This window comes from Acomys russatus, chromosome 23 (assembly GCF_903995435.1).
Source record: "Acomys russatus chromosome 23, mAcoRus1.1, whole genome shotgun sequence".
Classification (NCBI taxonomy): domain Eukaryota; kingdom Metazoa; phylum Chordata; class Mammalia; order Rodentia; family Muridae; genus Acomys; species Acomys russatus.
Window position 1 is genome coordinate 54,001,493 of NC_067159.1, and position 15,476 is coordinate 54,016,968.

Below are 15,476 nucleotides of genomic sequence, written 5' to 3' on the forward strand. Positions count from 1 at the left end.
AGTAAGAAGCTACATAATCATATTACAGGGTCAACAGTCAGTTCTGCCTCTGGTCTCAGGGAGAAAAGGGAGCCACAATTTCCAGTTAAGACAGATTAAAATCCTGAAATCTTTGAGTATTTTTGTAGTGAAGACTTCCTCTTTAAGCCAAAAATCCAATGTAATCAATAGCAAACTGACTTCATAGGGAGAGATCTAAAGACATCTTGAAGAACAATCCACCATTTCTCACAGCCTCAGACCAATTAAAATGGAGCGAACAGAAGGCAGTGTAGGTGGAATTAATGGGGCCTCGCTGTTGGCTCATGAAGCAACCATAATGATCAAAACCATGCAGTGATCAGTTTAAAAAATAACTCTGTTCACTTGATAGCTGGCAAAGGTACTCAGCAAAGATTCACCATAAAAGGCAGTGAACGTGGATGAGGCGGCTCCCGAGGACTCACCTGTCTTTCCCGGTTTCCTTCTTAAAAACCCCGTCGCAGTAGTTCATCCGCTGCTCTGTGGTCACGTAGATCTGTGCGTTTGGATAGGCATCAACCGTCTGCTTTAACATGTTGTACACGATGCCGCTTCCATCCTTCCTCATGTTGCGGAAAGGGCCCCAAATAACATAAATGGTGGTGCTCACTTCCTTGAAAAAGTAGTCAGGATTTTTTAGCAAAAGAGGGACACTGGTATGTGACACGACTCGAACCATTGTCACGTGGCCAACATCCTCCTCAAAACCCTTGGTGGGGGCATTGTTCATTCTCCAAACGCAGGACGAGTGGTCTATCTCCTCACCCACCTTCTGTCCAACCATCTGGCCTGAATTTGACACAATGGCGCAGTGGTAACAGTCCAGTTGCAAAGGCTGAAAAGGAGAAAAGTGAAGGACACAGTCAAATGAGTTCTCGAGGAACCGGAATGGCACAGAGTACACAATGACTGAGGATGAAACGACCTCTGATGCCCATCTATTCTACAGTTCTACAGTCTCTGCTACACGGTATCAAGCTGCAAGTTTGCTTTTGTTAGAAAAGTAAACACATACTTCTCAGAGGATGACTTGACTTCCTTTACCCCTATGCTAGTCTAAAATTACGTGGGAAAGCCATTCCTTTTTCTCTCTAAATGGTGAGTTTCATAAATGTAGACCATAATCTCAAAAGAAACAAGAAAATATGAAACTACTGATTTTATGATAAGGATGGTGACTACAAACGAGTCTCCAGTGGTACCTAGCTAGGCGTGTACGCTGTACTGTGGTGATGTGCATGACCCTAACATGAAGAAGGCAGCTGATGAGGATGCTCTGAAGGACAAACACAGCCCATCCCCCACTGAGGACAGCTGCAGCATTACACTGATGCTTAAAAATCCCCAGCACACCCCACTAATGGGCCTCTGGCTTATACTGGCCATCGGTGGACAAGAAAGGATCCTCTTGAGAACATGGAGAGGTATGCTCTCAGTCTTGAGAGCCTGAATCTCTGCATGGAAGCAAAGAGGCTCAGGAGCACAAAAGCAATGCTCAGGACACTGAGTTCCAGCAGTGGAGCCTAGCCCACATCTTGAAAACCTGGATCCTCTACATTAGAACTTTTAAGTCTACATCTTATAAGTCTAGATCTTCTTTATTTTAGATTAGTTTTCTTATTATTTAATTTATTTATTCATTTATTTGTAAGTGTGTGTCTCTCTCGGTATGTGTGTGTGTGTGTGTGTGTGTGTGTGTGTGTGTGTATTCATGCAAATGCCTACAGAGACCAGGAAAAGGAATGAGGTCACCCGAGCTAGAGTTACAGGCTGTTGTGAACCACCTGACATGGGTGCTGGGAAGCAAACTCAGGTCCTCTGCAGCCTAAGCCATCTCTCCACAAAGGCTAGATCTTCTAAGACACATGAAAGGCTTAGCATTATTCTGTTTTCTTGGCTTCTAAAATAATCACACACATTACTTTTTCTGTTTCTTTCCTACAGGAAGAAATTACTCCATCTTCAAAAGAGAAAAGACACACACTTTAACAATATTCATCTTTCTCATGCACCTTCTATGAGATTGCATCTTTTGATCCTAAATTCAACACTGAATGTATTTTGTGCCTGAACTAACTTTACTCCTGTCATGTCTACCATCTAGACAGTGAAGTCTTGTAAGAATAATGCCTTTGTCTCAGACTTCAATAGAGTTCTCTCGGATGTAGTAGTTGCTCAATTTGTTAAATTAGAAAATGAAAGAAATAAAATAATCTATGAAGAGTCAGAACACTTAAAGTCCTTGTATTTCTTTAAATCCTTTAAGACCAAAGTGTTGTTTCCAAATATTCTCAGATGTGGTCTTCCACTTGAATTACAAGGGCCTACACTCTCAGAAAAAAAAAAAAAAAAAACTCTCCCTCTCCAGCAGCTAACAACTGCTCACAGCTCCACTGTGAAGGGTGGAGAGGGAAGAGAGTTGGGGAACCACAGGGAATACAGTCAAAACACATTTGAAACTCTCCAAAAACTAATTTATATATATATATATATAAAAAGAGTCTGAACACTGAGCTAAATACTAGGGAAGAAATGGACTTTCCATTTAGTTTAGAACTGTTGACATAGGTGGAAAGAAAACAAAACAATCAAGAGGAAACACACCAATTAATCAGTCTCAGTCCAGCTGTGGCGAACTAGGTGAAACAAATGATAGTGACAACAACTCAGAAAAGCCACCTGGACAATCAGCACACAGGTACAAGTGGCCGCCTTTCCTGCTGATGGCACCCCATAGAGCAGCTCGTGCCACACAACAGGTGCGTTTCCTAGAGTGATGGCTGAGCTGGGAAACCATACACAAGACTTCCTGATGGACTGAAACTCACACCAAGTTGTACTTCTGTGCATACACATAGCAAGTGTATCAACATCCTGTGTAAATCCATTCAAGGTGATGGTTCATAAAAGAGAAATGTATACAACATGCACACTGTGAAGGTGTGCACCGCATGTGAGTGTATCCGTGTGTGCACCTACAACATGCAAACGTTGAAGGTGAGCACTTGCATGTGAGGGTGTCTATGTGTACACTGGGTGCAGTGCAGACATGCCTGAAAGGCACTACTGAGATAATGCACGAGTGCAGTGAGGTCCCTGGCCATGAGGGGCTGCAGAAGCAGAAGTGACTCAAAGGCATCACCAAGGCCTCCTCCAGCACAGGTGACAAAGCAAAAGCCACTGCAAGAACTTGAGGCAGGAGATGGTGAGGAATAACAATGCACCCTCCCCAGAGCCCTTGCAGACAGCAGGTACATGCTGGGGCCAGGAAGGCGGCTGCCGTGCATCAGCTCACGTGGGTCCTTTGGCTTCCTGTGCAACGGAAAGCTTTGACGGAAGAGGACCAGGTGGCCTGACCTGTGTTGTAACAGCTTTGGCCTTTACATGAAAAGTTGAACCATAAGGTAAGAATGAGGTTGAAACAGGGAGAACAAGCTATTGTTCCCACCAGAAAAGAGAAGGTGATGGGAGGACACTGAGAAGTGATGCAGGTGAGTAGTGATGTGGGTGAACACAGGAGCAGGCAACCTTCTGGGTGTTCTGGGTCAGTCCAGAACATGTGAAAGTAGGCGCAAAGGGGAGAGGAGTCAAGGGTAACGTCAGGCTTTCTGCCATAGACACAGAGACTAGAATAGCCTTGAGCTGAGATAAAAGAAAGCGAAAGCTGGGAGGGAAACCAGAAGCTTGTTCCAGAGTACGCAGGTGGGAGACGTCTGGAGCAAAGACCGCAACAATACGTCTCATAACAAACCTACTCAAACTGCTTTAAGTGATTGTTCTGCCTCGATTATTAAAGTAATATGGGCTCACTATGAAGAACTTGAAAAACTAAAAATTAGAATTAAGTTATTCATATTTCTATCACTCAACACTGATCATAAATATTTCACCATACTTTCCTCTGTCTATGTACGCAGGTTAAAAATGCCAATTACACGATTTGGCATCTTTGGTCTTCTTTCACTTTCATGTTGCTCTTTCCCACGTCAATAAGTAATCTTTGGACATAGCTTTAATGCCTGCTCATTGTTCAATTATATATACATATACGCCATAATGTACCTATTTGCCTACTGATGGGCATCCAACTACTGTCCGATTTATTTTCGATTATACAAAGTACTTTGATAAACATCTTTGTACTTCCTGGTGTATTTTGGAGGCAGCAGTTTTGATGTTAGTTAAACTTGCTTTCTTTGGTTTCTGTTTACTCCTTTAACTTATATACAACTGTCAAAGGCATCTATCTGTGTAAGCTGTCAAAACTAAGAATCAGAAGAAACATGACCTCTTGGAGCCACACAGATGCATTTGTGAGATGCCTTAAACACTGCAATCAGGGCTGCGGAGATGGCTCCAAGGTGCTGAGCACTTCTTGCTCTTGCACAGAGAGGTGACTCAGTGCTCAGCACCCACATGGTGGCTCACAACCTCCTGTACTTCTGGCCCTAGGGGTTCCAAACTACATGCATGTACATATAGAATAAAAATAAACAAATATTTAAAGATACCTCTGTGATCAACAGGCACGGTGTCTGCTGATACCTGTAGTCTAAGCACTTGAACAGCACAGACAGGATGGGTTCAAAGTTGCCCAATTTGAGGGTAGAGTCTGCACTGCCTGCTGCACTATCAAACCGCCAACAACAACAACTCTGTGATGAAGAAACTGCATATCACCTTGATAAACTACAGTAAATAGCAAGTAGGCCAGACCTCCTGTTAGAAAGGCCCATCCAAAGCGAATGGGGACATTAGAACACTTGGACGTGGGGTTCTTGGCTGGCTCATGAAATGAAGGCACAACAGAGTGACTTTGGGGGCCAGGTGTTCTCCAAGGCACTACCTTGTCATTTAGAGACCTGCATTCTTTCAGACAACATGAAACAGAACAGTCCTTTGCAATATTTGGTAGTTTTTTGACATCGTTACCCATAACTAAATCCTCCAAGAGCACTGTGACTCATGTACACCAGTGCCTATTTTCACACACCACGTATTGCATAGTTTATATACCACGTATTGCACAGTTCACTCCCACTCACCAGCACCATACATATCGGCAGCAAGATCACATCCCACTGACCATTCCAACAAGGTCCTTACATGGGTAATAAAGCCATATTTATGGTATAGCTTGCACAGGGCTAAAAAAATCACAAAGAAGAGCCTCGGATGTATTCTGTAAAATGTGGCAATTTGCATTGGATTTCCCAGTCATTAGGATGAATTAGCCAGTTCTGCTGTAACATGGCTCAATCTAGCTGATGCAAATCAGCAGGCTGGTCTCACTTTGACAACCGTAACCCCTGAATGACATCCGTGAAGACATCCCAATCTGTTCCATGACAATGCCGGGAAGCCACAGCTGTGCAGAGTATGAGGTCAGCAGCCGGCTAACAACTCAAGGGCCAACAGTGGGGACCACGGTGTGTTGTTTATGTGAAACAATACACAATGGAGAAGAAGCCTTTCGCTGTGGTGGCTTTGGTTATAGATGACCTTTGTCCTGACCACTGCTTTTCACTGTTCAGTGGATGGCAGTGTGACCATGGCTAGAGTCTTCTCTCATGTGCGTTGTTGGCCCCAATCCTGCCTGGCTGTCATCTGACTTCCTGGGAGAGGCACACGGACACACGAGTGAACATACATAAAGCTCTATGGACCAGGAGCTTCAGGAACTATTTTTAAGTGTGGCAGGAAAACAGTAGCTTGTAAATAAAAGCTTCCAAGTCAGAATTGGAAGCTCTGAGCTGTCAGAAGACTTGTCAGTGGTCCCAGGGATGCAACCAGGGGCATAAGAAGTTATCAAACTATGACCCATTTCAAGGGAAAGAAGACTGTAGGCACACATGGTCGATGGGACTGCATCCTGCCTCACCTAGTACCCCCATTGCTATCATTAGTTTTGTCCTCATGTCTTTTGATCTCAGCTTTCTTTGTTAAATGCTTTGCTGTTTCTTGTGTTCATTTATATTTGATTTGGGAGCCTTGAGTACAAATGTATTACATGTGTCTCCATGGCTTTGTTCTGCCTCAGTAAACGCTGACTCTTTCTTCCTAGATTGAAAGCCTGGATTTTCTGAGATCTCGGGTAAGACTTATCTTTTTGGTTGAATTCTCTCTCTCTCTCTCTCTCTTAAAATTTTCATTAAAAATAGCGCACCCTTTGAATCTTTTCTCCTGTATCAAACATCTTTTAAAATTTTGCTTGTGTGAAGAGGGCCAGATATATTTAACTAATCCTTTTCTGGGAGCTAGGCCACTGTTAAAGAGAACTCACAACTGGGGGGAGGGGATAAAGTACTTGTTGGGGTTTGATATTCCAGGATTAATATAAAAGATTAAAAACACTAGACATGGTGACACATCCTTATAATCCCAGCACTGAAGACACAGAAGCAGGCAGATCCACAGAGCTGCGCGTGCACACACACACACACACACACACACACACACACACACACGCATGCATGCACACACACACCACATATACACAAACATACATATGTACACACACGCACACGCTGACACATGCATGCCTGTGCACGAGTACATGTGCACACCCCACCACACACACACATGCTTTCTCACCCCCCACTTTCTCCACCTCCTCTTACACACACACACACACACATGCCCACACACATGAAGAAAACCACACATGCTAAACACTTCATTTTATTTGCGATATATAATACTGACTTATAAAATCGCAACAACTCTATATTTGTTTGGGGGTATTTCCTCCTTTTGCAAAATTGCGCCAACTCCCATCCATTATACTTGGTTATAAACATTCAGTTGGGTAACAGTTAAGATTCTGGACAGCTAAATGACTTCTCCATACAGCTACTCTGCACAAGGCACTTGGAAAGACAGGTCCTTTGGAAATTCTAGCCAAGGTAAACTTTGATCTCGGTACCCAGCTCCTGCATGTGTGGTCTGCAGCACCCATTCCAGGCTGCATCAGAAGCCTACAGTCCTTAAAGACACCTCCCACCAAAAAAAAAAAAACAAAACAAAATAAAAAAAAAACAAGACACCTCCCACCAAAATGATTCTGGACATTTTATCCTGTACAAGCAAGAAGAATTTCTGGATTGCTGTCTGGGGCACAGCAGGATGATGAGGCCACAGGGGGAAACACAGAGAAGAACAGGAGCACAGCGGCCATGCTGGCTGTGACCGGCACCTGTCATGGCTCAGGCCTCTTCTTCTCTTCAGTGTTTACTATGTTATCAAAGTTGGTCTTTACAGTAAGTGTCTTCGTCAGTTTACTTGTTTGTTTTTCAGGCAGCATCTAAGTTATGGCTAACTTGGAAATCACTGTGTAGATCCAGCTGTCCTTGAACTTACAGCAATTCTCCTGCCTCTGTCTCCTGGGAGCTGGAAAGACAGGCCTGAGCCACTATGTCTAGATTTCAAAACAAACATTTTGTTTTTAAGACTGAGTCTTGCTCTGTAGCCCCCACTGGCCAAGAACTCTCTATGAAGACCAGGTGAGCCTCAAACTCAAGAGTGAGCCTCCTGTATCTGCCTCCCAAGGGTGAAGATTCAATAAGTAGCTGCTCGCCTCAGCTGTGCCTGCTCCACTAGAAGATGCTAGCACCAGGGCCAACCAGACAGAAGCCAGACATAGTGTCACCAGGAAGGCTTCACCCAGCAACCGATGGAAACTGTTGTGGAGACCCACAGCCAAGCACTAAGTGGAGCTTGGGGAACCCTGTGGAAGAGGAAGGACTGAAGAAGGCAGAGGGGTAGAGGACACCCCAAGGACCCCTACAGCATCAGCTGACCTGGGCTCATAGGGGCTCACAGAGACTGAACTGTCAACCAGACAGTATGAATGGAATGGACCTAGGCCCTCTGCACCCACACATGTAACTGTGGTGCAGCCGGGGCTTCATGCAGGACTTCTAAAGCAGAAACAGGACTGTCTCTGGCCACACTGCCTGTCTTTGGATCCCTTCCCTCTAACTGGGCAGCTGCCTCATCTGGCCTCAACAGAAAAGATGCGCCTAGTCTTCCTGCAGCTTGGTATGCCAAGCTAGGGCCATATCCATGAGGAAAGGGGACAAGGAGGAATGAAGGGGACTGGGGTGACAGGAAGGGACTGGGAAGAGATGAGGGAGGGGAAGCTGTGCTCGGGATGCAAAGCAAACAAACACCTTAAATAATAATAATAATAACAACAACAACAACAACAACAATAATAACAACAACAACAACAATAATAATAAAACATAAAAAGTAGTCCCTCAAAATAGATTTTTGAAATTTAGCTTGTTTTTATTTTCCATTGTACAGCTGACTAAATCAAGATAAAGTTGATGCTCAGTGGGAACTAGATATCTTCCATGCTAAAAAGAGGAGCATATGCTGTGTGTAATAGGATATATTCACAGCTGCATGAAGAAATGAGGCGTTGATATATATTGTATATTAATACAATTAGTTAATATAATAACTATTAAATGAAATAGTCTTCACACGCATATAAGCTAATACTTCAAATATCACTCAGCATTATGCTAAAACTTCTTACAGGGCTAGCTTACTTGGTAACATGATCACCATGGAAACCTGAGGAACTGAGCTGGTTCCCCAGAACCACATAGACGATGACAAAGTGGGGGTGGAGACCTGTAGTCTAGTCCCAATACCAGGGACGCAGACTGGGGGACAACCCTGAGCTCTGGAGCCAGCTGAAATACTTGGTGAGTTCCAAGCCAATCAGACACTGGGATGTTCTGCCTCAAAAAACAACCAAAACAAAACAAAATGAAGCCAAGCACACACACACACACACACACACACACACACACACACACACACACAGAGGAATGGATACTTCCCCAACGAGCATGTGTTGAAACATGCACCTGTGTGCACACAGACACACATAAGCACAAACACAAAAATTAGTTTTTTTAAACACATCAGCCAAGAACTTCTGAAAGTGAGACAGGGTGGTAGTCTCTGTCTCGTCCTCTCCTTGCCCAGGCCTGAGGATGAAGAACTCCCTGAGGATGCTAGATCATGTCTATGGGGAAAGCAACTTCTCTTTGGAAGCAATATTCTTGAATGTTAAAAAAATACTTAGGTGGATTTCTTTCCTTAGTATTCTCTAGTTGTAATATGGCTGAAATTTTAGTCTGGCATAAACTAATCATGAGCATTTTTATTATGTTTGGATGGTCCTTTACCTCTCTTTATTCAATTTACTTTTAAGTCATTTCTTTCAAAATAGCAGTGCGTTGTTTTTCCCCCCAACAGTGAATGAGTGAGTGACATCAATGTCTGGGAGAAAAACAAAAACACAGCACAGCAGATGATGTTGCTGGAAGCTGGTCTGTACCATAGTGGGACCCTCCTTCTCCCAAAGCGTCCTTTAGGTGCACCCACTTCAGAAAAGCACGGTGGCTAAGAGGTCAAGCTATCTTCAGGAACCACTCTCTTCCAGACGTGCAGATGGCACAGTCACACTACAGCCATCTTTACCCTGCGTGGCTCCATTTTCATTGCTGTCTTCCAAGCATGAGTATTTGGCAGGCACAAACATGAGTTGCTTAATGCAGAAGCTGGCGAGCATGGGAGCACTGATAGACAGGATGAGCGGAAGATAAAGTGTGCATGTTCCTCTGCCTCTGTGAGTCTGTGGTGCTTTCATCATCAGCTCCAGCTCCCTGGGCTTAGAGAATGTGCATCAAGTCAGGGGACTCTTGAGGTCACCTTTCCATTGTGTTTCCACAGGGTCTCTTGCTTGTTTAAAAAAGGAAGAAAGGAAGGAGAGGACCAGAAGAAGAGGAGAGGGAAGATGAGGGGAGGGGCGGAGAAGGGGAAGGGAGGGGGAAAGGGAGAAGAGGGAAGGGAGGGGAGGGGGGAGAGGAAGGGGATGAGAAGGAGGCAATAGGAAGGAAAAGAAAGAAGTGAGAGAGGGAAGGAGGGAGGAGGATCAAAACTACATCACTTGCCCTGACTGGCATTTTATTTTTCCTTTAGTTAACCCTTCCACTTCCACGCTCCTGCCTGCCCCCACCTACGTTCTCATAAGTGTGCACACACAGGACACATCTGCTATCCTCACCCAGGCAGGTGGACTAGCTCAGTCTTCTAGGTTTCCTCTCACCCTCCTCCCAACCCTTCTGGAAGGCGCTGTCTCTGTCTCCCAGTGCTCCACCCTTTGTGAATGATACAGTAGGACAACTGCCAACCCTTCTGCATTTTAATCAGTAAGAAAAATGAAATATTTAACCTTTACTCTTTTCCCTCTGAAAAAGCTTATGAACAAATTAAAGTCTGTGAAACAAAACCCACAAAACAGTGTGGTTCCCCAGCAAAAAGGAGTGGTCACGGATGAAAGGTCACCTGCCAACGACTCCCAGTCGTTAAACCTCAACATTCATCACTAAACATCGCTCTGTGGAAAACAAAGGTCAAAACATTAAATTATGAAGCAGTCAGGATTAGAAAAGGTCACCAGAAATCTGAGGGAAATTTGACCAATCCCGCTAACTCTAAACCCTAGCAGCCGGCAGCGATGGTCAGGGGGGACCAGGACAAGAATTCTCAACCCCCTGCTTTAGCCTCACCCCAGATGTGACTTTCCATTTACAGCTTGGACCCTAAAATGAAACTTGTCCACATCAAATAAAAGCAGGAGTTTTAATATTTCAGGACAAAAACAAAAAACAAAAACAAAAACACCCCTCACGTTTTGAATCTAACCAGCCTTAATTATCAAAACCATCCTTTCACACTATTCTAATGGCTGCTCATTTCAGCTGGAACAGCGTGATGTGAAAATGGGGGGTGGGGGGGTGCAGGGTCCTCATGACTGCTAATTTACTATTTTAATGTTGACATAAATGAGATCTCTGCTTTCCATCACCCAATTTGAAGGAACCAGGACAAAGCATGTGGAGAAAGCCCCAGAGACGAGCTCTTCACTCTGTTGCCATTTACTCCTCCACTCCTCCCTGGTGTCTTTAGACTTTTAGTTTTAGAAGCTTTGCCATGTGTAATGACGCCATCGGGGAATAGATTCTGCCTTTCCTCCCCTCCATGTTCTTTGAGGCCTTTCAAGTGAAAGGTACAAAAGGCACATTAACAATCTGGCATTGTTTTTATTGCTCGACAAAGGAAAAAAATGTTTTAATTTTTCCCTTGTTTCAACAGTGATTAAACAAGCTGCTTCGGTCTTTGTGGAGTCACCTCTGTGTGCCGAGCCCTAGGAAGACTGTTCTAGAAGTAGATCCACACCACTTAAGCAGGCTAGGCTGCCCCATCTGCGTCTTTGCCCCTCCACAAAGCTGCACCTTGCAGTTCCTGCAGCTCCCAGGAGCTGTGTGTTTAAACCGCACATGGCGAGGGATGGCACATAAAAACACAGATTTGATAGCCCTCTCTTTGGCTCTGATTCTCTCTGGATTTGGGATGTGGCATTTGCTTTGGTTTCTACCTGGTGGCATTATATCCAGACATAAAACTTAACATGGGGCTGCATAAAAACGCTAATGTCAAGAAATAATTCTATAACTGCCAACAAAAGCTGTGTTTTGAGTTGCCTTAGATGACACATTTTCCTTTAATTGAAGGACTCAAAGGTACATACTTGTATAATCCTGAGGCATGCTGCAAAAGAAGGCAGCTTGCTACCTCCACCAGGGGAGGCAAACAAAAGTCTCCTCAAACCCAGAGATTTCCACTGAGGCCCTACTTAACGGACATAACTCAAGCTCCACTGTCATATGCAGGAAACACAGAGGGTTCTCCAGCTTTAGAGGCAACTTCCTTGCGGATTATTATTCTCCTCTCCCTTCAGGAAGATGACTCAGGATGAGCTGCTGTCACACAAGGCAGACTTTTCATAGAGAATAAGAAAACCGGAACATGCAATGGCTGTGCACACTGCTCTCAACCAGGTACAAGGTTCTCAATATGCAACAGAATACAATGACCTGGAAATCACTCATCAATAAGAAAGAAAAGCAATGGTTGCAAGGATGTAAGGGAAAGAGGAATCTGTTTTCATTGTTGTGAGAAGGTAAATTTGTATAATCTATACATAAACATATGAAATAATAGTGAGGGGCTGCAGAGGTGGCTCAGGATTTAAGAGCACTTAGCTGCTCTTGCAGAAGACAGGGATTCAGTTCCCAGTATCCACATGGCGGGTCTGAAACGTCTAACTCTCACTCCAGGGTGTCTGACGCCCTCCTCTGGCTTGCTCTGACACCAAAGTGAAAATTCATCTGACATGAAGTTTGTCCTGTGTGTTGACTCACTGCAGGAATGGATTTGGAAGCTCCCCCTCCCTGCTCCACAGGAAACCATGAGGCAACACTTTAGATTATAGCTATGAAATTCTAATGCACACTCACACACTGTTACTAGGACGAGAACAGGACCCCAATGTCCACTGACACCATTTAATGCTGATCTGGAAGCTCTGCCCAATGCCGAGTGGGAAGCCCAGCAGCTGAGTGAAGAAAGATACTGATGCAAAATCAAAGAAGGAAGAAAGCCACCCTTGGTATTCGTAGGTGCAAGTACAATAGGCTGGGGGGAACGGTTTAGAATTAATAAGAGGCGGTAAGATGGAAGCTGGCTATGACACGGTTATGTAAACGTACTAACAGTACATTAGGAAAAAGAGATAGGGTGGTGGAATCTAATGTTCAGCACCAACAGGAGTATACTCCTAGAAAGAAAAACAGAGTAAGAACTCTGAAAATGAGCTGAGGAGATACAATGCCATAAAGATGGAAAAGCTGCAATGGGGCCTTTGCTCTGCATATTTAGTTGTAAGTGCCTTTGTGCTTTTTAAGCAAAAACTTTAATATCTATGACCAGGCTATATGCATGCTGGAAAACGTGAAGATTTTTTTTGTGTGTGTGATCTTTACTCTCAGATGAGTGCAAATCCTGTGAGTTATAAGAATGAGAACTAAGATTTAGATATAATATTTATCTGGCTTTGGCGTCCCCTGTTCCTTTACTGGTAATTATAGTTTGAAATCCTTATCTTGTTTGAATAATTATTTTTAAACTATGTTAAATCCTCTTCTAGATATCATGGGTTATTGACCCAGTAAATGAAATTACTGAGCCCACAGTATTTTTAATGCTTTAATGAAGTGGTGTTCTAAAATGCTCAGTCTCTGTAACCAAGGAAAGCATAGCAATTAGCTAAAACTGAATATTGCCAGAAACAAGACAAACTGAGGACTCCGCTCAGAGCCTAGAAGATCCAAACCAAAATCAGGAGCTGGTTCTGCACAGGATAACTGAACTGGAACACGGTCCGGAGTTGTGAGAGTGAAGTCCAGGGCATCTTCACTCTCCACCCGAGACTGCATCGCAATGCCTGTCCTGCCATCTGTGGAGTCCAAGGTTGAGGGGCCCACCATGATGACTCAGCCTCATCCCCTGGCAGAAGGCAAAGAGGCAGGAAAGCCTGTGCCCCCTGCACCCACAGGTCAGACTTAGGGAGCAAACTCATCCACTTCCCATGTATCCTTTCCAACCTCGGCTGCTTCCCACAACACTGGCACTAAAGATTCAAGGAGCAGTCATCACACACAGTTGCCCCCCAATTCCCTCCAGTCAATATCCTTGCACGGGGAGATTAAGCTCCCCAACATAGTGGGACACGTTCCAACACAGTCGGGGCTTTCTTGGTCTGTTCTCCAAAAATCTCGGGAGCTCAAACCTAAGTACTTGTTATGAGATGACTCCGACAAACAATAGAGGCATTGGAGAATTAAATGCAAACAGAAAGTACTGAGGGCTGATTATTATGAACTAGCAACTCATGAGCCAAAACCATTGCATCTCAAAGCGGACGCGCGTTCCACGGAGCTGGGTAGACAGGGCGGCTTTGGAGAAGGAAAGGGGAACATCAGTTACAGTTCAAGGACAGAGGCTGCAACCCAGTTGCCCAGCATGCACAAGGCCTCGGATGCACACCTACCACCTTGGCTACACAATACACTTAAAGCTATCCTGGGATATGGGGAACTCTGTCTCAAAACCCAAAGCAAACGTCAACCGTTTCAAAGCTACTACTCTCAGTTCCCATGAAAGCCGAGGAAATGTCCTCCATGTCTGCTCGTGCTGGCTTGGGCTCTTGATTGGTTGCAGTGAAATGTATATATCTTTTCTAAATTGGCCATTTTATGACTTGGTTTTACTGCGGCACCTAACACATCAGCCTACCTTGGTCTGGACTATCCACGACTGGCGTAGAAGCTCAGTCCAAAACAACAGATGGTCTTCTCTTGAAAAGTTTGTGACTCCCATGGGATTACGCTGATAAGAAGTGAAACTGGGCTGTTTCAAGCTCTGAATACTGTATCACGACAGGTGGAAGAGAAAGAGAAGAACAGGAAAGGAGGAGGAAGAGGAAATAGAGGAGGAAAAGGACGAAGGAGACAGGAAAGAGGAGAGAAGAGCAGATGGAGAAGTGGGGTGCCCTTTATTTGAGCCTGACCAGTGGTCATAAAATGCTAAAACTGAGCCAACCCAACATGCAAGCAACCTTTATTCCATTTTAAATTATATTTTACTTGCGCATATGTATGTGGCCCCATGTGCCACAGTGCACGTGGTGGTCAGCAGGCAACTTGAGGGAGTTGGCTTTCTCTTTCCACCACATAGGTTTCAGGGGACAAACTCGGTTGTTGGCATGGCCAAATGCCTTTACTTTGGTTTTATTTCACAATACTGACGAATAACAACACCCCTGAGGAGAGGTGTGAAATCTTAGGGAAGGTTGGAGAGGAGGGCCGTGAAATGCCAAAACCGCTTTCTGGAAAACAATTCTACTTTTTATTAAAATGCACACATGTGCACATGATTGTGTATATGTGCAAGTGTGCATGTATGAGGGTGAGTAGGTGTGAGCGGGTGGCAACCAATGTCTATCGCTGATCTATAACTATCACTAATTCTGAAGTGCAGAGGTTTAGGCAGAACACAGGTAACAGCTCAAACCTTAGGATTATTTCAATTACCTGTTCATTTAGTACAAAGAACAAGACTTTCAGCATGGTATGACTATTCAACTTATCTTTTGAGGACCAAAAGTATGTACTTATCCATAAGTATTTCACATATTGATTAAATTATGAAGATTAGACTTTAAAATAGAAGCAATTAATACTCTGATGTTGAAAGTTTAACACAAAAATGAGAATTATACAGAATACATTTTGCTATCAAAACCTTCCAGCATTTCACCACACCCACTTCCAGCTCAGGTCCAGTGACTTGACTTCTTGGGAAGAGTTTCATAAAAATCACTTCACCAGTCTGCATGATGAACAGCCATCCTCACAGGACCAGCACGCTAGAGTGATGGCTTCCAAGCAGTGCGAATGGGAAGAGCTCTGAGGGAGGAACCAGCGTCAGGTCTTCCGGCCACTGAAGGGCACTTGAGACCCCAGTTC

At 44.2% G+C, this 15,476-nt stretch overlaps 1 protein-coding gene across 5 annotated transcripts in view; it reads right to left on the reverse strand.

Annotated features, from left to right (window-relative positions):
* The window catches only part of St6galnac3 (ST6 N-acetylgalactosaminide alpha-2,6-sialyltransferase 3), a 491,799-nt gene that overhangs the window by 199,104 nt on the left and 277,219 nt on the right, over positions 1 to 15,476 (reverse strand). For all 5 annotated transcript variants that reach the window (XM_051165947.1, XM_051165950.1, XM_051165949.1 and 2 more), the window contains one exon: positions 447 to 856. In XM_051165947.1, the coding sequence (XP_051021904.1) occupies positions 447 to 856 (410 nt within the window). The remainder of the gene's footprint in view (positions 1 to 446; positions 857 to 15,476) is intronic.